The following is a 27609-nucleotide window of genomic DNA, read 5'->3' as shown; positions in this document are numbered from 1 at the left end:
TTCTCTCTGTAGTAAATACAGTATTGCTATCAGTTTATACATCTCTCTGGAGCCTCAATTTTTGGGGAATAATTTAGTTTAGAAAATGTTAGAGTTTATTCAAATTTAGTCTAACCTTTTGTTGTCGTTTGTTTTCTGAGACAGTTCCTCTGTGTAGCCCTTACTGTCTGGAACTCCCACTTGTGGACCAGGCTGGCTTTGAATTCAGAGATCTGTCTGCCTCTCTTCCTCCCAGTGCTGGGATTAAAGGTTTGTACCACAGTGCCTGGGTGACCTTTTTATTTATTTTTTAAAGTTTTTTCGTTAGGTTTCATTTTTTGTTTCAGAGTCTCATGTGATCAAGGCTGGTTCTTAACTGCTTTACAGCTAGCTGAAGATGACCATATCTCACTTTCCTGCCTCTGCCCCGTGCTGAGATTACAGGCATGCATTACTGTATCTGAAGTTTTGCTTTTATGAAGTAGGATCTATGTCCTAGTCTTGGTTTGAACTGGTGATTTTTCCCACCTCTTCCTCCTGAGTGCAGGGATTATAGGATGGCCTACATGGTAGTTTTTTTGTTTTGTTTTTCGAGACAGGATTTCTCTGTGTAGCCTTGGCTGTCTTGGGACCTACTTTGTAGACCAGGCTGGCGCGCGCGCACACACACACCATTTGCATTTTTGGTGCTCATGGAGGACGGAAGAGGATGTTGGACCCCTGGAATTGAGGCACACAGATGGCTGTACACTACACTGGTACTGGGAGCTGAATCCAGGTCTTCTGTACGAGCAACAGATGCTCTGAGCTTCTGAGCCATCTCTCTTTCCAGTGCTAGAGTCTCTTTTTTTGTTTTTGTTTTGTTTTGTTTTTTGGTACAGGGTTTTTCTGTGTATCAGCTCTGGCTGTCCTAGAATTCTTTCTGTAGACCAGAGATCACCTGCCTCTGCCTCCCGAGGGTAGGGATTAAAGTCCTGTGCTACCATGCCCAGCAGCAGTAGATTTTTTTAGTTTATTTTTTGAGACAAGGTTTTTCTGTGTAATCTTTGATGTTCTGGACTCCTTTGTAGACCAGGCTGGCCTCTAATTCAATAGAGATCTGCCTGCCTCTACCTACTTAAATGCTGGGATTACAAGTATGCACTACCGTGCCCAGCTGCCTTTTTTTTTTAAAGATTTATTTATTTTTTGTATATGAGTGCTCTATCTGGATGTACACCTGCATTTCGGAAGAGGGCATCAGATCACATTATAGATAGCTGTGAGCCACCATGTGGATGCTGGGAATTGAACTCAGGACCTGTGGAAGAGCAGTCAGTGCCCTTAAGCTCTGAGCCATCTCTCCAGTCCCCCCGCCCCCTTTTTTTTTAAGATAGTGTTTCATGTAGCCTTTGGTCTGAGCTTGTTATGTTGCTGAAGATGATTTTGTGAACTCCTGATTTTCCCTACCTCTCTACCTCCAACTCTAAAGTTTCAAGCACCCTACCAACTGAGCTAAATCTCTAGCCCTTTTGTTTTGAGACAGTGTTTGCAAAATGATCCAGGCTAGCTTCCAACTCTATCCTCCTGCCTCAGCTTCTTGAATACTGAGATTACAGGCTTATCGCTATACCCATCTAGGAAAAACTTCCTACAGCTAACTATGTTGCCGTTGATAGTGTATGTGCCTTTATGCCTGACAAGATTTTATTTTTATTTTTAGGTTTTTTGTTGTTTTTGTTTTTGTTGTTTTTTTGTTTTTCGAGCCAAGGTTTCTCTATGTAGCCTTGGCTGTCTTGGACTCGCTGTGTAGACCAAGCTGGCATTGAACTCACAGAGATCCACCTGCTTCTGCCTTCCAAGTACTGGGATTAAAGACGTGCGCCACCATGCTCAGCCTGGCAAGATATTATATATGGGGCATAGTAGTCACCAGAGCATTGATGAAGTACAGCAGTTCTAAATTATATATGGAATTTCAGTGGTTTTTAGGACTAATTGAAAATAAAAACTGTTAGCCAGGTGGTAGCACACAACCTGTAATCCCCAACCCTTGGGAGAGGCCTAGGCAGCCTGGCCTACAAAGTAAGTTCTAGGACAGAGAAACCCTGTCTCGAAAAACCAGAGAAAAAGGAGGGGGTTTGGAGAGATGGCTCAGAGGTTAAGAGCACTGATGGTTCTTCCAAAGGTCCTGAGTTCAATTCCCAGCAACCACATGTTGCATCACAACCATCTATAATGAGATCTGGTGCCCTCTTCTGGCTGCAGGCATACATGCAGGCAGAATACTGTATATATAATAATTAAAAAAATTTTTTTAAATAAGGGAAAATTATCTTTGATAGTGCTTCAGATCTAATCAATTTATCATTATAACATATTTTGTCTTGTGGTATTGCAGTAGTATATCTTCTGTGGGTATTGAGTTTAGGGCCATTAACATTTTAGGCAAGCATTCTGACTGGGCTATAATCTCAGTTATTCTGATTTTGAGGCAGGTCTCATGTAGCTCCGGTTGGCCTCCAACTCACTATGAAACCAAGACTGCCCTTTCCTTACGATGTTTTGGATAATAAAGCAATGAAGCACCATGCCTGCTCCTTCTCATTCCTTTTAATTTTTTTATTTTGAGGCAAGGTCTACTAAATTGTGCAGATTCTCTAAAAACTATGTAGCCCTTGTAGTTTTTGAACTTGGAATCCTTTTACCTCAGTGTGCTGTGTAGCTTAGATGACTGGCATTGTTCATTACAACTATCCATTCATTACTTTGTTCTAACTAAAATCACTATTTAGATCTAAAATTCTCCCCCCCCCCCCCTTGTTTTTTCCAGACAGGGTTTCTCTGTGTAGCCATGGCTGTCCTGGAACTCATTCTGTAGACCAGACTAACATTGAATTCACAGAGATCTGCCTACCTCTGCCTCCCTAGTGCTGGGATTAAAGGCGTGTGTTGCCCACCCAGTTTGTACATTTCTCTTAAGGAGTGCTTAAAACATGTTGTGCTTGAGTTGCCACGTAGCCCACAGAGCAGTATACTTAAAATACAGATCCTTGTTATGCCCTCTCTAGCTTTTCTTTTCCCATGTAGACAATCCCCAGTATTCCTTGGTGCACTAGTGTACACCAGACTTGGTGTTTGAGTCTTCATATGAATCTGTGTGAGTATCTTTGCTACAACGTCAAGTGTTGAGATGTATGTGGTAGGTGCACTATGCTATGGAGTGCAGTTAGCAAAAGGACTGATGAATAGTTCCTAAATAAAAAAATTAAGTTGCTGGGTAATGGTGAGGCAGCCTTTAATACCAGCACTCAGGAAGCAGAGGCCGGTGGATCTCAGTTGGAGGACAGCCAAAGCTATACGGAAAAATCCTGTCTCAAAAAAAAAAAAAAAACAAAAAACAAAAACCAAAACCCAAAACCAAATATAATAAGTTGCTTACATATACATACACCTATACATGCATAAAATGTGATTTCATGAGAAACATGTCCACTGCCCCTTATTTTATTTAATTGGTGCCTTCTGTCTATCTTATACCTTATACTTAGGTAATAGTGAATAGTTTTTAGTTTACTTGTAGGAACTCTCTGCCTTTTGCCTGGGATCACTCTGAAAGTAGTATATTTGTTAATAGCTAAGCATCTGTCTTTGGAATCTTTGCATTCCTGGTTGTTTCCCACTTTGCTGCTACACACTGTGTATATTTCAGTTCTTAATGTTTACTCCTTTATGTTGGAATTACTTTTGTAACCATCGTATTTTGTTAATTATTAGAAAATGTAAGCTCCTGAAGGTCAGGGATACTGCTTACTCTTTGTTTTAGTAGTTAAAATAGTGTTTGCACCGGCTTCATGAAGTAGTTGTTACAAAAATGTAACTAAGACAATGAAAGAATGAACAGGGTTTATAAGTATTTTTGTTTTGTTTTTGTTTGTTTTGTTTTTGTTTTCCTGAGACAGGCTTTCTCTGTGTAGCCTTGGCTGTCCTAGACTCACTTTGTAGACCAACCAGGCTGGCCTCGAACTCACAGAGATCCGCCAGCCTCTGCCTCCCAAGTACTGGGATTAAGGCATGAGCTACCGCCGCCCAGCTCTATAAGTATGTTTTAGTAAAGTTGCACTTTAAGTATTTATGATTCTTTTTTTATTTTTTTTGCATGTTTTCTTGGCTGAATGGGAATAGAGAAGAAGAAAATGAGGTAAGTATAATTGGATAAGTCATTCAAGAAATAGCCCTTTAATACATTTCAGAATCTAGATAAGAGCTGAAAATACTTGAAGTTAACTTACCATTTTTATTGAGAAATGAAGTTAATAGTTTTACTCAATTTTATTTTTTTGGAGGTATAATAACTCTATATTTGTTTTGTTTTTTGAGACAGGGTTTCTCTGTAGCCTTGGCTGTTTTTGGACCAGGCTGGTCTTGAACTCACAGAGATCTGCCTGCCTCTGCCTCCACAAGTGTAAGCCATCACGCCCGGCTCTAGTGAGTTATTTTTAAATAAGAAATTTAGAAAGGCAACAGAAGCTATCATTTCTAGATTCAGAGTTTTATTTGTTTTTGTGCATTATTTCCACATAAAATTTAATTTGAAAAGTAGATTCGGTGTCTTAAAATTTTGAAAACCATTGCAATATGTATAATGTGTATGTGCAGTGTAAAAGCTTTAATTTCCTCACTTGAAATTACTGTATACTTTTTTTTTTTTTGGTTTTTAAAGACAGGGTTTCTCAGCTGGGTGTGGTGGCGCACGCCTTTAATCCCAGTACTTGGGAGGCAGAGGCAGTCGGAGCGTTGTGAGTTCGAGGCCAGCCTGGTCTACAAAGCAAGTCCAGCACAGCCAAGGCTACACAGAGAAACCCTGTCTTAAACACACACACACACACACACACAAAGAGGAGGCCATGGTTTCTTTGTAATAGCCTCCAATTCACAGAGATCTGCCTGTCTCTGTCTCCTGAGTGCTGGGATTAAAAGCATGTGCCTCCACAGCAGGTAAGACAGGGTGTTTTTGTTTTTTTTTTTAAATCTAGCCTCCTGCTTCTGCCTTTGCCTACCCAGTTCTGAAACCAAAGAAATGTGCCACCATGCCCAGCTTTAAAACTGATTTTCAGTTTTACCATATTCAGGAGAAATATTACTCTTTCTCTCCCACCTCCCCAAACTATTACTCTCTTAAATAGCCAAAATAAATTAAAGAACACCTATTAGAAAAATGTAGATGGCATTTATTGTTCTTGTTATTTTTTTGTTTTGCGATAGGGTTTTTCTAAAGAACAGCCCTGACTGTCCTGGAACTCAATTCGGAGACCCACCTTCCTCTACCTCCCTAGTGCTAAGGTTAAAGGCATATGCCACCATACCCAGCTATGGCAAGTTGTTAATTTGGACTTGAGCATCTTGCCATTATCCTATATTAACATATGGATATATACAGGCTTGGGACATGGATGTGGTGATGCACATCTTTAATGATGGAAGGCAAAAGCAGACTTATCTCTGTGAATCCCTGGCTAGCCTGGGCCACGGAGGGAGACCCTGACTCAATGTGTGTATATGCATGCTTGGGTTTGTATGTGTAGATTTTTGTTATTCTTTTAACAACCTAGATCATGCCATTTAAGTTCTGATCTCCATAATTTCCATTGGTGATTTGTCAGATAAGGAAGACTTCTTGCTTACATCTTGTTGTTCACATAGTAATATTAAGCGAATAAGCATTGCCAAAGTGAGTATAGCTGAGGCAGATATAGTAGTAGTGTGCTAAGGCAGAGTCATTTCAATTTCTAGTACGGCAGAAGGCTTGGACCTTTTTTGACTACTTTATCAACAAAATGAATATTGTAAAAGGCTAATTTGTACTGGGAAGGTCATTAAAATTGCCTGATGCTTGTTGACCCCTGCCTTAAAACAAAAATGAACTAACAACAAAAGAACAAATAGCTCTCTCTCTCAAGAAAAAAAAAAGTCTTGGTATCATTAGAAAATAAGTGCCAAAGTGGGTAAAAATCTTTAATGTATGAGGGAGCAGAAAACACAGGCAACCGTAGGAGCTGAGGATATATAATTAGTCATCCTTGTTCTTTGTACTTTAGATTACGCCTAAAATGTCTCAGCATGAACAACTGAATTCCACTTGTAGCATAGTGGAAGTTATGCTGTGGTTGTTTTTTCCTGACAAACATTTTAAATTGTGATAGTGACATTTTGGAAGAAAGTGTTTATTATAGTAGTAATTGTTTTGGTTTTCTGTAGGCAAAGATTGAAAATGTGCAGAAAACGGGTTTCATCAAAGGACCAATGTTCAAAGGTGTTGCTTCTAGTCGGTTTTTGCCCAAAGGCACGAAGACAAAAGTTAATTTGGAGGAGCAGGGCCGGCAGAAGGTGTCTTTCAGCTTCAGTCTTACAAAGAAAACTTTACAGAATAGATTTCTCACTGCACTTAGCAATGATTCTCCAAACTCCCCAGTTGCATCTCTTCAAGTAGACTCAAACTCTAAAGTTAAAATGGACACAGGAGATACTTTGCCTGCTACAGAAGAATCATCCCCACCAAAATCAAGAGTAGAGTTGGGTAGAATTCATTTTAAGAAACATCTGCTTCATGTGACTTCCCGGCCACAGCTGGCTACAACCACAGCAGTAGCATCTCCCCCTCCTTCTACAACACAGTTACCAGCCGTCATAGCAGAATCAACTATAGATTCACCACCTTCATCTCCACCTCCACCTCCCCCACCTCCCCAAGCCTCATCACCCTTACCACCAGCACCAACATCAGAGCCAGTGGCCTTGCCTCAACCCCCAGTAACAGCACTAATGACATCACCAGGACCCTTACCAGTAGATGTGGCAGATAGAGTTCAGAAAGAACCAGCAGTTAAAATTGTATCTGAATCCTTAGAGGTAGATATGAAGCAGGATATTGTGTCTAATAGTTTGGAAGAACACACAACTCAAAACTTGAAGGAGCAAACAGATAATCCCCTGCAAAAAGAAGATTCCCATATTGGGAAGGAAGAAGAAGTCTCAGATGGCTCTAAGATAAGCGGCAGCTCTAAAAAAGCAAGTTCTAAGAAGAAATCTTCACAATTTGAAGGCACATTTCTTGGTTCAGAATCTGATGAAGATTCTGTACGGACTTCCTCCAGTCAAAGATCACATGATGTAAAATCTTCAACAAGCATTGAGAAGGAAAGAGATTTCAAAAAGAGCTCAGCACCTTCAAAAAGTGAAGACTTGGGGAAATCATCAAGATCTAAAACAGAGAGAGACGATAAATACTTCAGCTACTCAAAACTTGAAAGAGATACTCGGTATGTATCTTCCCGATGTAGGTCCGAAAGAGATAGAAGGCGAAGCCGATCCCGTTCTAGATCTGACAGAACCTCCAGAACTAGTTTGTCTTATTCTCGGTCGGAACGATCTCATTATTACGATTCTGATCGGCGCTACCATAGGAGTTCCCCTTATCGTGAGAGGACGCGCTATTCTCGGCCGTACATAGATAACAGGGGGAGGGAGAGCTCAGACTCTGAAGAGGAGTATAAGAAGACCTATCCAAGGCGCACCTCCTCCCATTCCTACAGAGACTTAAGGACATCTTCATCTTACTCTAAATCTGATTGTAAAACTGAGAACTCTTACTTAGAGATGGAGAGAAGAGGAAAGTATTCTTCAAAACTAGAAAGAGAATCCAAAAGGACTTCAGAGCATGAAGCCATAAAAAGATGCTGTTCTCCCCCAACTGAACTGGGATTCCGACGGGGGTCGTCCTATTCCAAGCACGACAGCAGTGCTTCCCGTTATAAATCTGCCCTTTCAAAATCTATATCCAAGTCTGATGCATTTAAAAATTCTTTCTGTTGTACAGAATTAAATGAGGAAAGCAAACAACCTCATTCTTTCAGTTTGCAGACTCCTTGTTCAAAAGGTAATGAATTAAGAGCAACTAATAAAATTCCCGAAAGAGAAAAGACTGGGTCTCCATCTCCATCAAATCAATTAAACAATTCACCTACTTTAAAAAAGCTAGGTGAATCTCCTATTAAGCCTGAATTCGTAGGACATGATAGCCATGGTAGTATTAAAGAAATGGAGTCGTTATCAAAAGTGAAAAATGATCAGCTAAGAGGTTTTTGTTCTATTGAATTAAATATAAATGGAATTCCAGAGACAGAATCTGATGTGGCAACATTTTGTACTTCTAAAACAGATGCTGTTTCATTGACTTCTGATGATAGTGTGACCGGATCAGAGGTATCCCCTTTGATCAAGGCTTGCATGCTTTCATCAAATGGATTTCAGAATATTGGTAGATGCAAAGAAAAGGACTCAGAAGATACTTGTAGGCAGCATAATAAGTCAAAAAGTCCATTTAGGGAAACAGAACCTTTGTTGTCACCACACCGTGATAAACTCGTGTCTTTGCCAGTTAAGACTATTGATTATTCTAAAACATTAATTAAAGAGCCAGTTGATAAAAGACATTCTTGCTTCAAAACCAAAGATTCAGACAGATACTGTGCTCCAAATGAGAGCTCTGAAGCTGAAGATACCGAACCTTCAGTTATAAAGATTTCTTCAAATAGCTTTATTGATGTGCATTTGGAATCAAAATCAGTCATATGTGATAATAGAGAGCTGGCAGATGAGCACTCAAACCTTGCATGTGATGAGTATAAGCAGAGCATTGGTAGCACTAGTTCAGCCTCGCTTAACCATGTTGATGATTTGTATGAGCCCATAGGGAGTTCAGGTATTGTTTCATCTCTTCAGAGTCTTCCGGCAGGAGTAAGATGTGAAGAGAACACATCTCCAATTATAGATGCAGTGCTGAGTAAAAAAAGCACAGAGTTTTCAACGTATGCAGGGAAAGAAACAGTAGAAATGGGTAGTGCACTTCCTGATTCAGGAAAAGGATTTTCTTCTTGGGAAAACAGGCATAATAATGTGTTGTCTGGGCAGTCTTTGCAAGAGGCTCAAGAAGAAGGGAATTCCATATTGCACGACAGAAGAGGAAGACCAGAAATCTCCTTAGGTGAGGAGGAGCGAAGAGGTCATACACATACTTCTGATGATTCAGAAGTTGTATTTGCTTATGATTTGAATTTAACCATGGAAGACAGTGACAGTATCACTTACACCTTAAAATGTGACAGTACTGGTCATGCTCCAGAAATTGTATCTACTATCCATGAAGATTACTCTGGATCTTCTGCTAGTTCAAGTGATGAAAGTGACTCAGAAGATACAGAGTCTGATGACAGCAGTATTCCGAGAAACCGTCTCCAGTCTGTTGTGGTTGTGCCAAAGAACTCTACTTTGCCCACGGGAGAGACAAGCCCGTGCTCTTCAAGGAGCAGTCAGAGCTACAGACATTATTCCGACCACTGGGAAGATGAAAGATTAGAGTCAAGGAGACATGCATATGAGGAAAAGTTTGAGAGTATGGCAAGTAAAGGGTGTCCTCAAACTGAAAAATGCTTTCTTCATAAAGGAACAGAGAGGAATCTAGAAGCTTCTTATTCACAGTTCAGTAGAAAAGTAGGTAATCACCTGCCCGAGACTGCTCATTCTCAGAGTGATAGTGTTGATAGTACAAGTCATACAGACTTGAAATCTGACCCTCTAGGCCACCTGGATTCGGAGAACACAGTACGAGCTAAGACATCCAGGCCTCAAGAGCTACCAGTTTATTCTTCTGATGATTTTGAAGATACTCCAAATAAGTCTCTGCAACAGGTGATTTTCTCTAACAGGCCAGATAGTAGTAGACTAGGAAAAACAGAGCTGAATTTTTCGTCCTCTTGTGACATTTCCTGCATGGATGGCTTGCATTCATCAGAAGAGCTCAGAAACTCAGGGTGGGACTTCTCCCAACAAGAAAGGCCCAGCACCACGTACCAGCAACCTGACAGCAGCTATGGAGCCTGCGGTGCACACAAGTACCACCAAGGCAGTGAGCATTATGGTGGGACCCATAATTACTGGCAGGGCAATGGCTATTGGGATCCAAGATCAGCAGGTAGACCTCCAGGAACTGGGGTTGCTTATGACCGCATTCAAGGGCAGGTGCCAGATTCTCTAACAGATGACCGTGAAGAAGAGGAGAATTGGGATCAACAAAGTGGATCACATCTTTCAAGCCAGTCTAATAAGTTTTTCTTCCATCAGAAGGACAAGGGGTCAGTGCAAGCACCAGAAATAAGCAGCAACTCAATTAAGGACCCTTTCATTATGAATGAAAAGAAAGAGTTTTCAAAAATTTTTGAAAAAAATGATATAAAAGAGAGAGGGCCTCCTAAAAAACGAAGGCAAGAGTTGGAGAGTGATTCTGAAAGTGATGGTGAACTACAGGCTAGAAAGAAAGTTAGAGTAGAGCTTGAACAAGGAGAGGCACCAGTCTCCCTACACCCCGAGCTGATGGGCCCTTCCTGTGCTATGGATGACTTCAGGGACCCACAGCGGTGGAAGGAGTTTGCCAAGCTGGGGAAGATGCCTTGTTACTTTGATCTTATTGAAGAAAATGTTTATTTAACAGAAAGGTGAGCCTGACATACTTTTTCAATAAACTTTTGGTGTTTTGTGGGAGAAAAAAAAATAGATTTTCAGCAGTTTAGACTGAAATAAGAGTTGAATGATAAGTTAGAGTAATAGAATCTATAAGATGCTATTTTCTGTTTAGATTTACTAATAGATTTCTTTCCATTTTCTTCCATCTTAAGAAAAAATGGGGGATGGAGGGATGGTTCAGGAGTTAAGAGCACTGGTTTCTCTGAGTTCAATTCCCAGCACTTATAATGTGGCTCACAACCATCTATAATGGGATCTGATGCTCTTTTCTGCTGTTCATGAAAACAGAACACTCATATACATAATCATAAACACAAAATACACAAATAAGTTAATCTTAAAACAAACAAACTCCTCTGTCTCTCACTTAGGGTTACAGTATTTTAGGAGCCGGAGAAATAAATGGCTCAGTGGTTAAGAACACTGACTATTCTTCCAGAGGACATGGGTTCAATTCCAACACCTACGTGGCAGCTTACAACTGTCTGTAACTGCAGTTCTTCCAAAGGATCAGACATCCTCACACAGACAAATATGCTAGCAAAACACTAATGCACATTAAGTAAAAATTTTAAAAAAAGGAAAAATGTTTAGTTCTTCTATAATTCTTTGATTTTAAAAAGTATAATTTAAAGCCCAGCACTCAGGAAGCAGAGGTAGGTGAGTCTCTGTGAGTTTGAGGCCATCCTGGTCTACAGAGTGAGTTTCAGCACAGGCAGGGCTACATGGAGAAACCCTGAGGGGGACAACAAATGCAAAAAAAGGATAATTTAGCCTGATTATTTTCCTTCTAATTCATTTTCTTTCATGTGGTTTTAGAAAGTATAATTTAAGCTAGTCTACATTTTAATTCCTTTTTTATGTGACATTGTGACAGAGAAATGAAGGAAAAGTCCCGTGAGCAGACAAGTGATGGTTCAGTGGAAGCACCCTCTTCTCCAGAGGACCCAGGTTCAGTTCTCAGCACCTACATGGTCAGACTCCAGTTCCAGGAAGTCCCATGCCCTCTTCTGGTCTCCTCAGGCACTGCACACACACACTACACAGACATACACACATGCAAAGCGTTTATACACATAAAATTAAATAATAAAAATTTTTAAAATGGCAAGTGGTTGTTAGAAACTTTTTTCTTTTCCCTTTTTCCTTTGCTTTGCTTTGTTTTTCAAGATAGAGCGGTGTGTGTGTGTGTGGGTGTAACTCTGGCTGTCCTGTAGATCAGGCTGCCCTCAAAATGTCCTCCTGCCTCTGCCTCTGGAATACAGTGGTTAAAGGCCTGATACTTTTATCTTTAAAACAAGGGCACATGAAGTCCTTTAAGTACTGTAAAACTATAACTAGAGCATAGCATAGTAGTTTTTCTTTTCAGTTATCTTAACAAATTCTTTATCATTTATTATCTTATGTACATTGGTGTTTTGCCTGTATATACTTATGAGCGTGTCCGGTCCCCTGAAAGTGTAGCCAGTGCTCTTAACTGCTGAGGCATCTTTCCAGCCCCCTAAAAAACAAACAAATAAAAATATACATTCATATATACACACATATATACATGTGTGTATATATGTATGTTGTATGTATATGTGTATGGGGGTGGGGCAGAAGTGGGGTATTGGATACCCTGGAGCTCCTAAGGTGGCTGTGAGCTCCCTGAGGTAGGTGTTGGTAATCAGACTCCTGGTCCTCTGGAAGAACAGAAAGTACTCTTAACTGCTGAGCTGTCTCTCCACCTCCGAAGGTGTTTATTAATGTGTACTCTCCTACTTACCCATTTTCTTTTATGTATAGTTCCCTACTATTTGAGATTCAGTCTAGCTATCATCCTGTAAGCCCTTTGAGAAATTAGTTAAATTTTCCTTTGTACTGTTTTGCATAAGCTAAAGACTTGATTCTATTTATTTTTGTGATAAGGGTATCTTTTTATTTGGTTTTCTGAGACAGGGTTCCTCTTTGTAGCCTTGGCTGTCCTGGACTCACTTTGTAGACCAGGCTGTTTTGGAACTCACATTGATCTACCTGCCTCTGCCTCTGGAGTGCTGGGATTAAAGGTGTGTGCCACCATGCCCGGCCTACTTTCCCCCCCCCCACACCAAATGCCAGTGTGATTAATATCTTCATCACACATTTATTTCCAAATTATCTTTTCATTGAGAAAATTTTCCTCTTGAAATCCGTTACCTGATTATTATTCTTTAGATTTTTGCATATATATTGTTTTTTTGTTTTGTTTTGTTGAGGCAGGGTTTCTCTGTTTTAGCCCTGACTGTCCTAGACTCACTTTGTAGACTAGTCTGACCTCTAGCAGAGACCTGATCACCTCTGCCTCCTCAGTGCTGGGATTACAGGTGTGGGCTGCCGCCGCTGCCGCCACTACCACCATCTGACTGTTGCGTTTAGTTTTGAGATTATGTCTCACTATATTGTCTGGGCTGTTCTAGAACTCCTTGGATCTTTATCTTACTGCCTTTGCCTCCTCTTGAGCTAGTGCTACAAGTATTCACCAACATGCTTGGTTCATGTTGTTTTATGGATAAACTTCATTTAAAAAAATATCCAGCCGGGTTTAAAAAAAAAAAAAATTCAGCCTGGGAGGCAGAGGCAGGTGAATAACTTGTAAGGCTAGCCTGGTCTACAAAGAAGAGTTCAGGACTGTTACACAGAGAAACCCTGTCTCAAAAAACAAACAAAAATTTACTTTTTAACAGATGTATACGAGTATGATACCACTAAGGGATCCCATTAAAGATTTGGTTGTGTTAAACATACAGTCTCTCCCCGCCCGTCCCCTCCTCCCCATCTCTCACATGTGGAACATTATCCACTGTGTTAACTCAGGCTGGCCTGGAGCTTGCTAATTAGCCAAGACTGGGGAGAAAAAAAAAAACCCTAGTATTTTTGCCTGTGCTGGGATTATAGGCATGTATCTGTGGTTGAATCAAAGCTCTTGATTAAAATTTTGTTTTGCTTTTTTGAGATAGCATCCTATGTCTACAAAACTTTTTTTTTTTTTTATAATTTATTTTACATGTGTAAGTGTTTTGCCTGTATCCTTGCATGCACACTGCCTGCGTGCTTGGTGCTTTTGGAGGCCAGAAGAAAGTACTGAAACTGGATCTATGGACATCTGTAGTCACCCTGTGAGAGCTGGGAACCCAGCCCGGGTCCTCTGCAAGACCAGCAAGTGCTATTAACAGTTGAACCAGTATCTCCAGCCCCATACAGACTTTAATTTAGCTTTTGCTCTTATCTTCCTGAGCTGTAGCTGAGCTGTTCCGTTCTTTATGAGTTCAGATGTTCTGATTACTGGTTTTGTTTTGTTTTGCTTTGCTTTTTCAAAACAGGCCTTCCTATATATCCCAGGGTGGCCTAGAACTTAAAATTTCCTTGCCTTAATTTCCTGAGGGTGCTGTGATTATAGGCATATGCCACTTTGGTCTAATTCTCAAGCTTTAGCTAACTAGCCACCTCATCATTTGAAACTCACAGCCTTTGCTGTTTTCTCCTAATCTTGGTATGTTGAAATTGCTCAGTCTGGGATTTAGCTGACTTGAAGTAGGAAGTAAGGCTCGGGTTTCAAAATGACAAAACTTGAACTCTGTCCTTCCCCTCCCTCCCCCTCTTCCCTCCCTCCCCCTCTCCTGGTTTCTTCCGGTGTTGTTGAGGAATTGAACCTAGGACCTATTTGTATGCTATTAGCACATACTTTGCTAATTGAGCTAGCTGTAGTCCCCAGACCTTTGTTTCCTGTAAACCCCTCCCCAAGCCCCCTCCCCCAATACAGAGTCTGGCTGGACAAGCACTTGTGGTTTAGACAGGCCTTGAACTCTGCCCTTTCTGAGGCTCCTAAGTAGCTTGGATTACCACCATATGAGGCTTTTATCTAACAAACGCCAATGGTTAGATGGGTATTATTTCATCCTCTTTCTTTTCCTCCTCTTTTTTTGGGGTGGGGTGGGGGTCAGTGGGATGAGGATGAGGGTATAGTGTCTTGCCTTTATGGTCGAGGCTGGCTTTGAACTCAGTCTCTTTCCACCTAAGTATTGTCTTCCTTTTGAGCCATAGACTTAAGAAATAAATAAATGTGAAACCGAGATTCAGTACTTATTTGATTGAATATATTATCTTCAAGAGACTTACGTAAGTTTTACCCAATAGAAAGAAGAACAAATCCCATCGAGATATTAAGCGAATGCAGTGTGAATGTGCACCTCTTTCTAAGGATGAAAGAGCTCAAGGTGAAATAGCATGTGGAGAAGACTGCCTTAATCGACTCCTCATGATTGAATGGTAAGGAAAATATTCAACTCTTCTAGTACGTGTCTTTAAATATGAAAAATAATTAATGAAGGATAAAATTTAAACCTTTTTCCTATATGTAAATGAATATTTATGAGCAATAAAATATTTAATGTTTAATAAAAAAGATTTCTGCATTTCTCATTATATTATGACATCTGGCACATAGGTGCTCTATAAAACACTTCTATTGCTAACACTAATATTCTATTACTACTTTTTTTTTCCCTTTTCTTTTTGGCTTTTTTGAAGTAGAATCTATTATGTAGCTCTGGTTCTCTTGGAACTCACAATATAGACTAGGCTGGCTTCCAACACACAGAAATCTGAATTAAGGCTTGTACACCACTGCAGCCAGCCTCTGCTCCTACTACTTTTAATTCAGTCCTCCTTTTACTTTTTTAATGCTTATTCCTGAGAAGTAACTTAGTGTAATTTTTAACTTTAATGATGAAATGAAACACTAAAGTGAAAATGTGAAAGGTGAAATATCAGCATTTATGAGGTAGAGCAAGGTGGATCTTGGTGAGTTTGAGACACCAGCCTGGTCTACAAACCAAGTTCTAGGATAGCTGGGAGGGCTACATACAAAAACTCTGTCTCAAAAAACCAAAAACAAGGTAGAAAAAAAGGAGAAAAAAAAATCCCTTTGTAAGTTTCCCCAGAAAAAAGCATTAATGTGTACAACATAGGCATTTTCTTTATACATAGAAATAAAAACACACTGCATATCCTTTTGGATAATCAGACTTAATCAGAATTCCATATACAAACATGCCTATTTGTTTCTCCTACCTGCATTATGCTTTCTGTTCATAGTTGACTCATAGTAATTAATTTTCTATTAACATACTTGATTAGTATAATTTATAAAATGCCAACTATCTCTGTATTAAGAATGTTTCCCTTGTTGTTGTTTGAGATGGTATAGCCTTGGCTGGTCTGGAACTTGCTACATAGACCAGCTCGGCCTAGAAGTCATAAAGAGATCTACCTGCCTTTCTGCCTCTCAGTGTTAGGATTGAAGTCCTGTATCACTATGCCTTGCTAAAAATGTTTAATTTTTTTTTTTTAGTCAATCTGATTAAGTAATTTTTTTTCTTATTTTATTTTTTATATGTATGGATGTTTTTGCCTGCATGTAAGTCTGTACACTAAGTGCATGTCTAGTACCTGTGGAAGCCAAAAGAGTGAGTCTGATGCCCTGAAAGTCTTTTTAGCTGCCATATGTGTGCTGAGATTTGAAGTTCTTTGGAAAAACAGCTGGGCCATCTTTCCAGCCTGATTATTTTAATACGGAAAAGCTATTAGCCTAAACGTAGTGGTGCACATTTTTTCTTAGCACTCAGAGGAAGAGGCAAGCAAACATCTGCGTTTGAGGCCAGCCTGTTCTACATAGTTCCAGGACAGCCAAGGCAACATAGTGAGTAGGTACCTTCTTTTTTGATGAGGCAGTTCTGGCTTTGTAGCTCAGGCTGACCATCCATACTGTGTAGTCCAGGTTGGCTCCAAACTTTATGAGATTGCCTCTTCACAGTTCCTCAATTACAGGAATGAGCTACCACTCCACTCCAAGGTTCCTTATTTTTTTGTTCTTGTTTTTTTGAGATAGGGCTTCTCTGTGTAGCCTTGGCTGTCCTGGAATTCACTCTGTAGACCCTAGGTCCCCAAGTGCTGGGATTACAGACATTACTATGCCTGGCTCAAAGGGTTCCTTATTTTTATGTTAATAAAGTGGTTTTTCCGAAGCAAAGTTGTGTTTTGGTTTTGTTCACCCTTCCTGCGCGCGCCCCCCCCCCCCCACACACACACAGAGGGTTTCTCTGTGTTATCTTGGCTGTCCTGTACTCTTTGTAGACCAGGCTGGCCTCAAACTCACAGCAATCCATCTGCTTCTGCCTCCTGAGTGCTGGCATTAAAGGCCTGTGCCACCACGCCTGGCTTTGAAGCAAAGTTTTGCTTTTATTTTTGTTACTGTTACAGTCTCACAAGAATAAAACACACATTTCTCAGGAAAATAAAACTCACTTTTATTTCTATTTTTAATTTTGTGTTTGTGTGTGTTTACATGTGCTTAGTTGTGCACATGTGTAGTTGCATCCAAAAGACCAAAGTAATGGTTTGAACGGAATGTAAGATGAAGTGCACTTAAAATCAGTTAACTTAAGCAAAAATAAAGTTAATATAGCTCAGATGTTGTTAGAAAATTAATAACTGGGTGGGCAAGTTGGCTCAGTGGGTAAAGATCCTTACTGTGCAAGACTGATGACCTGGACCCCACATGATGGAAAAGAGAACTAACTCCTGTGAGTTGTACCCTAATTTCTGTGTGCATACAAAATAAATATAAAGAATATTAATAACTGTATGATTAGAAAACATGTATGATAACATAAAAGTTTAATAAGGTCTATTGGTATAGCTTTGATTAACAAATCAGTAATTGTCAGTGTATTCCAAGATTATATACAGATGGGAATTGTATTCTAGACACTAGAAAGTGACAAGCCAGCCTTTCTCTTGATTATCAGTTGGCTGGACTATATTGTAGATATGCTCTCTCAGGAGCAATATAGACATTGAATTCTAAAGAGTGCTCTTGTGATGTAAGTGATAATATTGGTCATTAGTTAGCCATACAAAAACTATCTAATAAAGATGGGATATTTGTTGTTATAACACATTCTAACCAAGATGCTGCAGTTCTCTATGGCATTTATTTAAAGAATTATCTTTTACTCATTTCTCATTTCAGTTCTTCTCGATGTCCAAATGGAGATTATTGTTCGAATAGACGGTTTCAGAGAAAACAGCATGCAGATGTAGAAGTTATACTTACAGAAAAGAAAGGTTGGGGCTTAAGAGCTGCCAAGGATCTTCCATCGTAAGTTTTGTTTGTATGACTTCATTTTTTGTGTTGTTGAATTTGGGTAGGCATTTTGTAGAAAAATGATTTATTCCAGTAATGCTTAATAATGATCATTATGTAGAATGATTTCTTGGTAATTGGTTTGTTAAATTGATTTCTAGAAAATTACAAAGAAGTTCCATTGTTTTGTGTTGTTTTTGTTTGTTTTGTGACAGGGTTTCTCTGTGTGTAGTCTTGGCTGTCCTGGACTCACTCTGTAGACCAGGCTGGCCTCAAACTCGGAGAAATCCACCTGTTTCTGCCTCTCAAGTGCTGGGATTAAGGGCATATGCCACGATTCCTGGCCTATGGAAGTTTCTTTTACAATCTTTAAGTTACGATGAATGACTGTGAGGCCTTTCTTTCAGCTGCATCTTCAAGCCTAAATTGTTAGTCCCTGGTTATTGTTATATTCTTCAAGTTCTTTTTTGTTTTTTGTTTTTTTTTCTTTTTTGTTTTTTGTTTTTTGTTTTTCTGTGTTTTGTTTTCTGTGTAGGCTTGGCTGTCCTAGACTTGCTTTGTAGACCAGGCGTGCGCCACCACTGCCCAGTAAATTGTCACTATTAGATGACTTAGCAGTGAGTTAGATTCTGGTATTTAAGAACTTGGATCAATTAAAAGGGTGACTTGGCTGTACTGTCATTAGAATAGACTGTTTAGTTTAATACAGCACATTTTAATTTGGAGTGGAGCTCTGACTTTGGGAAGATTACCTAATTGCTTTAAACTGTCATAAAACCTGTGTTGCATAGCTGGGTTCAAAGCTACTCAGGACAAGTTTTTGAGACCTTATCTCAAAATGACAAGTAAAAAGATAGCTGATTAATGCCGGGCATGGTGGCACATGCCTTTAGTTTCAGCACTTGGGAGGCAGAGGCAGGTGGATCTCTGTGAGTTTGAGGCCAGCCTGGTCTACAAAACTAGTCAGGGCAGCCAAGGCCTGTCTTGCAAAAAACAAAAGCAAAATCCCCAAAACAAACCAAACCAAACCAGAAAATACCAAAAACCCCAAAACTGGTAGTGGCGCAGATGCCCAAGCATAAAAATAATTTATCTATTACATATACAAGGTTCTGCCTACATGTGTGCCTGCACACCAGAGGAGGGCACCAGATCTCATTATAGATGGTAATGAAGCACCATGTGGTTGCTGGGAATTGAACTCAGGTCCTCTGGAAGAGCAGACGCTGCTTTTAACTGCTGAGCCATCTCTCCAGCCCTCTCCACCTTTAATACCAGTAGGGCTTAAGGACAGCCAGGGCTGCACAGAGAACCTTGTCTCCAAAAAACAAACCAAACAACAACAACAGCACAGATGCCAGAGCTCTGCCTAGAAATGGCTGAGTGGTAAGGAGCACTTGTTCTTGCAGAGGAGCATCGCTCAATCCCAGCTCCCTCGGGGAGCCTCTACCATCTGTAGCGCTGGTTTTAGGGCTCTCATGTCCACAAGCACCAGGCACGCATAGGCTATACAGACATATGAATGCACAACACTGGTTCCATAAAATAAACAAATCCTTTTGTATCCATAAGAAAGATACCAAATCTCTAATTGATGTAGAAAATTAATTATTCTTCCATTCCTTGGTCCAGGATTTATAATTTGCCAATTTTGAGCTCATCAGTGTTTTCTTTAATATCCCTTAGGTGTTAGATGTCCATAGTAATTATCGGTTATTGACACCCCCCCCCCCACACCAGATAGGGTCACTCTGTGTTAGCCTTGGTTGTTGTCCTGGACTCACTTTGTAGACCAGGCTGGCCTCAAACTCTCAAACTCACAGCGATCTGCCTGCCTCTGCCTCTGCCTCTGCCTCCTGACTGCTGGGATGAAAGGCGTGCGCCACCATGCCCGGCCACGTTAGTGTTCTTAACCTTGGAGCCATCTTTCCATCCGTTCTCTCTCATTCTTACAGAATATAGTTTTCTCAACTTTTATTTTATATTTATTTATTTATAGTTTTTCGAGACAGGGTTTCTCTGTGTAGCCTTGGCTGTCCTGGACTCCCTTTGTAGACCAGGCTGGCCTTGAGCTCACATCGATCTGCCTGCCTCTGCCTCCTGAGTGCTGGGATTAAAGGCGTGTGTCACCATGACTGGCCTCAACCTTTATTTTAAACATTTTCTAAATGGCCTGCAGTATTCTGTCAGTTTGAAAAGCATTCCGACATATTATAATGTAGAGTGTATGTTGGCTGAAGAGTGTATGTTATCTACGTTGCTATTACTAAATGAAATCTCACTGGGGTTAGTTGTGAAAATCATTCGTTGTTCTTGCTCATAACAGAGTTAGGCAACTTGCTATTTGGTCTTTAGACCAGATCCAGGTCTGAAGGCATGGGTACTGCTTTATACACTTTATATAGATAGTTTCTTCCTCTTCCCTTGCTGATTTGTTTCTAGTGTGAAAGTTAACTCTGTCTTGGGTTATTCTTGCATAAACAAAGGTTCTTCGTTGCCATTTTGTACAGTTTTATGCAAATTCATATATATTCTAGGGAGTGAGACCAGCCAAGAAGCCAGAAACAGATTTGACTTTCATCATCATTAAAGAACTTTGAAAATAGGGGCAACAGAAGGGCTACTGTATTTAAATTGACTTTTTTGGGGGGTGGGTTCCAGACAGGGTTTTTCTGTGTAGCCTTGGCTGTCTTAGACTCGCTTTGTAGACCAGGCTGGCCTTGAACTCACAGAGATCCACCTGCCCCTGCCTCTCGAGTGCTGGGATGAAAGGCATGTGCCTCCATGCCTGGCTGCCTTTATTTTTACTAACAATTTTCAATATCATAATTTCTTCAGAGCTCTTTCTCAGCTATGAGTCACTGATTTTTATATTTGTTAGCCATATTTAAACTCTGTGTGTGTGTGTGTGTGTGTGTGTGTGTGTGTGTATGTTGCTGAAGGGTATAACTCAGGGCTTTGCATAATGCCAAGAATGTATTTTATCAGTGAGCTTCATTCTTAGCACATTTAATATCCAGATAGAGAATATGCATCTTGAAAATATCTATTGTGTGGTGACGCACGCCTTTAATCCTAGCACTTGGGAGGCAGAGGCAGGTGGATCTTTGAGTTTGAGGCCAGCCTGGTCTACCAGGACAGCCAGGGCCACACAGAGAAACTCTGTTTTTCGACTCAGTGGTCTTTTTAATATTTTAGGAAAGAGGTAGGTGATGCATGCCTATTGCCTTGGTATTTAAGTGACTGAGGCAGGGGGATCTCAGGTACAAGACCTGTTTATCATACTTGATAAATATTCTATAATATTTAATAGTTTTGTCTGGACTTGTAAATTTTCAGTATAATTCCTAGGGTGGAAGCGCTTTTTTAAAAATTAATTAATTAATTTTTTTTTAATTGTTTTGTAGGAACACCTTTGTCCTGGAATACTGTGGAGAGGTACTTGATCATAAAGAATTTAAAGCTCGGGTGAAAGAATATGCCCGGAACAAGAACATCCACTACTATTTCATGGCCCTGAAAAATGATGAGGTGAGCAGCATTGATGTGAAATAGATATAAAAACTGTTGCACTGGAGAAGGAGTGTGATGGGTTGATACACTGATTGATCTTCAAGTGACAAAAATTGGGGCGAGAAGAAATGAACAAAATTAAATAGCCATCTATGGTAACCCGTGCCTCTAATGTCTGCCCTGGGGAGGTGGAGGTAGGAAGAACAGGAGTTTAAGACCATCCTAACCTACATAGGGAATTTGAGGCCAACTTGTGCTACAAAAGACTCTGTCTCAAAATAAAACAGAAAGGATAATGTTTATATGTAAATATAAGCATATGTGCTTTATATGACAACTTTAAAAATCATGAGCCGGGCGTGGTGGCACACACGCCTATTCTCTGGAATAGGGTAGGAATCAAAGGGATATATGTGTTTTTTTTACATTAATATTGCCTTAATGCTTTTCTTTTTTAAAATGCATTGATATTTTGAGATCTTATTTTAAAAATCTTAAATTTTCTTCTTTTCCCCAGATAATAGATGCCACTCAAAAAGGGAATTGTTCTCGTTTCATGAATCATAGCTGTGAGCCAAACTGTGAAACTCAAAAAGTAAGTTGATATAAATATACTTAAATTTTGAAATATTTATTGAAGATTGCTGTTTTGACCATTAATTTTGATTTCTACTTTACTTTCATTTTGGATTAAGTTTATATTTATAAAAATACAAAAATATAAGATTGCCAAAAATAGTAGAAGCTATGTCCATATACCACCCCTCACCTAATGTCCCCATGTGTTTATTTAATATAGTATATAATAGCCATAATTCAATGATAATACCCAAAGAAAATTTGATTAATCAGAAAAACTGTACTATAAGCCGGGCGTGGTGGTGCACGCCTTTAACCCTGTCACTCATGTGGGAACTCACTCTGAGTTCAAGGCCATCCTGGTCTACAAAACAAGTCCAGGACAGCCAGGACTACACAGAAACCCTGTCTCGAAAAACCAAAAAGAAAAAAAAAAGGATTTTAATCTTACAGTAAAGTAAGATTTATGTTGTGTGCCTGCCTGTGTATGTGTATGCATGTGTGTATGCTCTCATGCATGTGCATATGTATTTAGAGGTCAGAGGAAAACTTCAGGGTTTGAGTGTGCAGTGCTTGCAGAATCCAGAAGAAGGTGCAGGATTTACAGATGGTTGTGAGCCAGTGCTCTTGACCAGCAAGCCGTCCTTCCAGTCTTTCCTCCTCTCTCACTTGCCTTTTTCTTTCTTCTTCTTCCTTTCCCTTGTTCTCCCCTAACTCCCTTTCTTTTGAGACAGCGTCTCATTATATACAATCTTGGCTCATCTGGTACTTGTCCTGTAGACCAGTTAGCCTCAAACTTGCCTGCCTCTGCCTCTTGAGTGCTGGGATTAAAGGCACGTATCACCAGGCTTGACTCTTATTTTAAGGAGGTTTATATTTATTTATGTGCGGTGTGAATATCTGAATATATGCCAGAAGAGAAACATTGGATGTCGTAGAGCTTGAGTTACAGGCACTTGGGTTCTCCCAGAGAGAAGCAGGTGCTCTTAAACCATTGAGCCCTCTCTCTGGCCTCATATATTCAGATTCTTTACCAAGACTCAGGTGCAAATTTGACTGTTCTGTAATATTTTTATAACATAAGTAGTCAAAATAGAGAGGGGTTAGGTTAAAGACTTGGAGCGATAGATAACTAAGTAGCTCTTGTTCTTCCAGAGGTCCCAGGGTCAGTTCCCAGTACCACATGGTGGTTCACAATGTAACTATCTCCAGGTGATCTGATGCCTTTGTCTGTCTGACCTCCATGGGCACTTGGCATGCATGTGGTGTATATATTACATGTAGGCAAAACACATACACAGAAAAAAAAACCAATCCTTAAAACATAAAAAGAAAGTACAAGTAAGCTATGGTTGAGAGGAGGAAGAAAGCTTAATAGAGAAAACTGCTTGCTGTAGAAGCCTGATGACCTAACTTTGGATACCTGGACATGACAATTTAAAAAGTCAGTGGTGGCCTGGTGACATGTAGCTGTGAGTTTAAGGCCAGCCTAGTCTACAAAGTGAGTACAGGACAACCAAGACTATACAAAAAAATCCTTGTCTCAAAAGCAAAACAAAAACAAAGTTGCATGTGTTGCAGGCATTTGAAATCCTAGTGGCTTTTTTTTTTTTAAGATTTATTTTTATTATGTATGCAATGTTCTGCCTTGTAAAATCTGCATGCCAGAAGAGGGCACCAGATCTCATTATAGATGGTTGTGAGCAACCTTGTGGTTGCTGGGAATTGAACTTAGGACCTTTGGTAGAACAGACAGTGCTCTTAACCTCTGAGCTATCTCTCCAGCCCTCACTAGTGCTTCTATAGCAAGGTGGGAAGTGGAGACAGGGGAGCGATCTGAAAACTTGTGGACTAGTTAGTATGTCGCTGAGTGGTAGAAATGAGATCGCTTCAAAACAAAGTAGAAGGCAGATTGGAGATATGGCTCAGCAGTTTAAGAGCACATTCAATTTGTTTTTGTTTTTGTTTTTCTTCGAGAATAGAGTTTCTCATTGTAGCCTTGGCTGTCCTAGACTCTTGGCTTTGTAGACCAGGCTGGCCTGCAACTCACAGAAATGTGCCTATCTCTGTTTCAGAGGGCTAGGATTAAAGGTGTGCGCCACCACTGCTGGGCTATCAGGTTTGATTATTATAGAAGGACCTGGGTTTGTTGCTGGGAATTGGGCTCAGGTTATGATACTTAGTGATACCAAGAATCTGTTTTGCTGGGGTTTTTTTGGTTTTAAGATAAAATTAGCTTTATACATAGTGTGTGTGTGTGTGTGTGTGTGTGTGTGTGTGTGTGTGTGTGTGCTAATCCATATATATGAATATACATATATACATAGATGTATGTATATAAGTTAAAAGCAGCAGGGTTTTGTTTATTTTTTTCTGTTTGCTGTGCTAGAGACTGAATACAGGGCCTTGTGTTATCTAGACAAGTGCTTTACATTTAGCTACACTCTCCAGTTCAGTAGCAGTTTGTTTTATTATATTATAGGCAAGTTATAGATATTGAATCTGATAGTCTATTAAATAAGAATTGCATATTGGTTAGTTTATTCAAGAAAAATCAACTTCTTTTTTATTTTTGGTTTTGTTTTTTCAAGACAGGGTCTCTGTGTGTATCCTCGGCTGTCCTGGACTTGCTTTGTAGACCAGGCTGGCCTTGAATTCACAGCAATCCACCTGCCTCTGCCTCCCAAGTATTGGGATTAAAGGTGTGTGCCACCACACCTGGCTTCAATCTATTTGTTTTGAGAAAATCTCACATAAAGATTTATATGTGGGGGCCGGAGGGATGACTGCCCTTCCAGGGGTCCTGAGTTCAATTCTCAGCCACCACATGGTGGCCATCACAGCCACCTGTAATGAGATCTGGTGCCTTCTTGTGGTGGGCAGGCACACATGTGGGCAGAATACTGTATAAATAATAAATCTTTGAAAAAAAGATTTATATGTTGTATTCAGTCAGATAATAATGGTCTTTAAACAGATGCATGCACAAACATTAGTTGGTTATTAATGTCTATTCTTTTAAAAACATTTCAGTGGACTGTGAATGGACAACTGAGGGTTGGTTTTTTTACCACCAAACTAGTTCCTTCAGGCTCTGAGTTAACGTTTGACTATCAGTTCCAAAGATATGGGTAAGTAATGGTTTTGCTATATTTGCTGTTTCTGACATGGAAAATAGATGTTCAGATACAGAGATAACTGTATATGTAACTAATAATTTATATCATCTATAGTATACCATCATAATTTTGTTTTTCCTATTATGTGATATTTATTTCTGGCCACTAAGGGATTTACAATATAGGAAGTATGTAATATTCCTCCGAAGTCAATATAATAAAACTTTACTAAAGGATTGGGGATGTAGTTCAGTCAGTAGCATGTGTGAAGCCCTGGTTTCGATTCCCAGAACTAAATAATGTCTGGAATCCAGTCACGTGGGACATAGTTCTCAATCTTCCTAAAGCTGAGGCCCTTTCATATAGTTCATGTCATGGTGATCCCCAAACATAAAATCATTTTTGTTGCTACTTCATAATGAATTTTACTACTATTATGATTCATAATGAAAATATTTTATATGCAGATTGTCTTAGGTGACCTCTGCAAAGAGTAATTCTACCCAAAATGGCCCTGACCCACAGGTTGAGAATCACTGATGTAGGAGGTGGAGGCAATAGAATCAGAACTCAAGGCTACCCTTGCCTATGTATCAGGTTGAGGACAGCCTGGCTTTTCTCAAAACAAACAAACAAACAAAGAAACAAAAAACCAAAACTAATTCATTATAGAAATGTCAGTTTTGAATGTATATGTGTGAAAAGAATAATATCTTTGTTTATTGTTTATCAACTCTTGGCTAATATTGTTTGACTTATACCATATTGTACTCTGATAAATGTCTTTTGGAGGTTGGAGAAATAATGCAGCGGTTAAGAGCACTGACTGCTTGCTTTTCCAGAGGACTTGGTTTTAATTTCCAGCACTGACATGGCAGCTCACAACTGTTTGTAACTGCAATTCTAAGGGATCCAACACCCTCACAAAGACATACATGCAGGCAAACCACAAATGCACAGCAATAAAGATAAATAAATAATTCTAAAGGGTTGGGTGTGCTAGTGTGCTCTTTTGATTCCATCATTTGAGAGATAGAGGCAGGTGGATCTTTGTGAGTTCAAGGCTAGGCTGGGTCTGCAGAGTAAATGCCAAGACACCCAGAGTTCTCTAGTGGGACTGTTATTTTAGCAGGGCAAATTGGTATGTGCTTGTCCTCCTCACACTAAAAAACTGTGAAAGGATAAAAAATAAATAGAATAAAATAAAAGGGTAGAAATTTCAAGTAAGCTGTAAAACTTTGAAAGCTTCCTTCCTTTCCAGATTATACTTTTGTGAGTTGATAGTTTTAATGCTTATATTAAAAGGCATATGAATTTAATTTTCCAGGATGTTTTAATCTTTTTTAATGCTATTATAGGATAAGATTTAATTTTCTTACTTTGTCCAGTGTGTTTAACCAGTGCTACTTTTCTTGGTAGTGATGCTGTCTGTTTCAAGTATTCCTTCACATATCTCATATTTCAGAACTTAGTGATTCTTCCAGTTCTGAGACTGATTATCTCATTATAAACCAGAACAAATGCCAAGAAATATCCCTGTTCTGACTACCTGCTTTTCTTTTTACTTCCTCCCTCCCTCCTTTTCTTTCTTGTTTTTTTCTATTTGTTGTTGTTTGTTTTTGAGACAGTAGGTAAGTATACACCAGGTTCTATGTAGAATTCTTGCCTTTTCCCCCCTGAGGGCAAAGAAACTGGACATGTTTATAAATCCTTGGTCTGTTCGTTTTTTTGCCTCTAATTGGTTGCAAAGGTGGTTTACCTGGGGCTGTAGACTTAAATCAGTTCTTTCCCACCTCTTCCTTTGCCTCCATGGCTTCATTTAATAAGCTATTAGTATGTTTGTTGTTATAGGAGCTCATCCTATGTTATGTTTAAATCAAATATTTCTTTTTGAGTGTCATGATATACTTTGTTTTTATAATAACATATCTTATTTTTTGGTGTACCAGTTATACATAAATAATAGTTTTCTAAACTGTGTTAGCAATTTTATTTCTAGCACAAATATGTATATACATACATACATACATAGAGAGGGGGGAGGGAGCGAGCACGCGCTTATTTTCATGCTTCAATAAATAGTTTTATAAAACTGAGAAATTATTCTTTAAGTAATTGGCCTATTTTATCTAGCAGGCGATAAAAGATTAGAAAAATGATGGAGCCAGTCCTGGTGGTGCAGGACTGTAGTAAAGCTGCACAGGAGACTGAGGCAGGAGACCTGCAGGTTCAGAGCTAGTCTGGCCAACTGTTGAAACTGGCTCAAAAATAGAAAGTAGAAAAGAGGCTGGAAATAGACTTATTAGTAGAACTCTTATTCAACTCGTGGAACCAGTGGATTGTTTATGTATATATGTTTGTCTGTCTTCTCTCTCTCTCTCTCTCTCTCTCTCTCTCTCTCTCTCTCTCTGTTTTCTCTCTCTCTCTTTCTCTCTGTCTTCTCTCTCTCTCTCTCTCTCTCTCTCTCTCTCTCTCTCTCTCTCTGTCTCTCTCTCTCTCCCTGTCTCCCCTCTTTCTCTCTCACACACACAGACTGAGGAAAGGGGGTGGTGGTGAAACAGGCATTAATAAGTTTTATAAGCAATTCTATTAGAAGCAAGTTTGTAAGAGTCTTACTTTTATATTTCCTATAGGCTGGAATGTATGATTCTTAACATGTCACTTGTACATGCTTTACTTTCGAATAGCTGTGTTCAT

The 27609-nt window shown here is 39.6% G+C and overlaps 1 protein-coding gene across 8 annotated transcripts in view; it reads left to right on the top strand.

Moving 5' to 3' along the window:
* The window catches only part of SETD2 (SET domain containing 2, histone lysine methyltransferase), a 95756-nt gene that overhangs the window by 10294 nt on the left and 57853 nt on the right, over positions 1-27609 (top strand). For 5 of the 8 annotated variants that reach the window (XM_084752550.1, XM_084752553.1, XM_084752551.1 and 2 more), the window contains 7 exons: positions 4144-4159; positions 6217-10508; positions 14692-14823; positions 17588-17716; positions 21109-21232; positions 21732-21809; positions 24827-24924. In XM_084752550.1, the coding sequence (XP_084608676.1) occupies positions 4144-4159; positions 6217-10508; positions 14692-14823; positions 17588-17716; positions 21109-21232; positions 21732-21809; positions 24827-24924 (4869 nt within the window). Of the gene's footprint in view, positions 1-4121; positions 4160-6216; positions 10509-14691; positions 14824-17587; positions 17717-21108; positions 21233-21731; positions 21810-24826; positions 24925-27609 lie in introns of all 8 variants that reach the window. The other 3 variants (XR_014773594.1, XR_014773595.1, XM_084752549.1) reach the window with 1 other exon arrangement.

Source organism: Acomys minous (genome assembly GCF_964271855.1).
Source record: "Acomys minous genome assembly, chromosome: 13".
In the NCBI taxonomy this organism is placed as follows: domain Eukaryota; kingdom Metazoa; phylum Chordata; class Mammalia; order Rodentia; family Muridae; genus Acomys; species Acomys minous.
The sequence above is the reverse complement of the archived record's forward strand: the minus strand, read 5'-3'. Positions and strand labels throughout refer to the sequence as shown.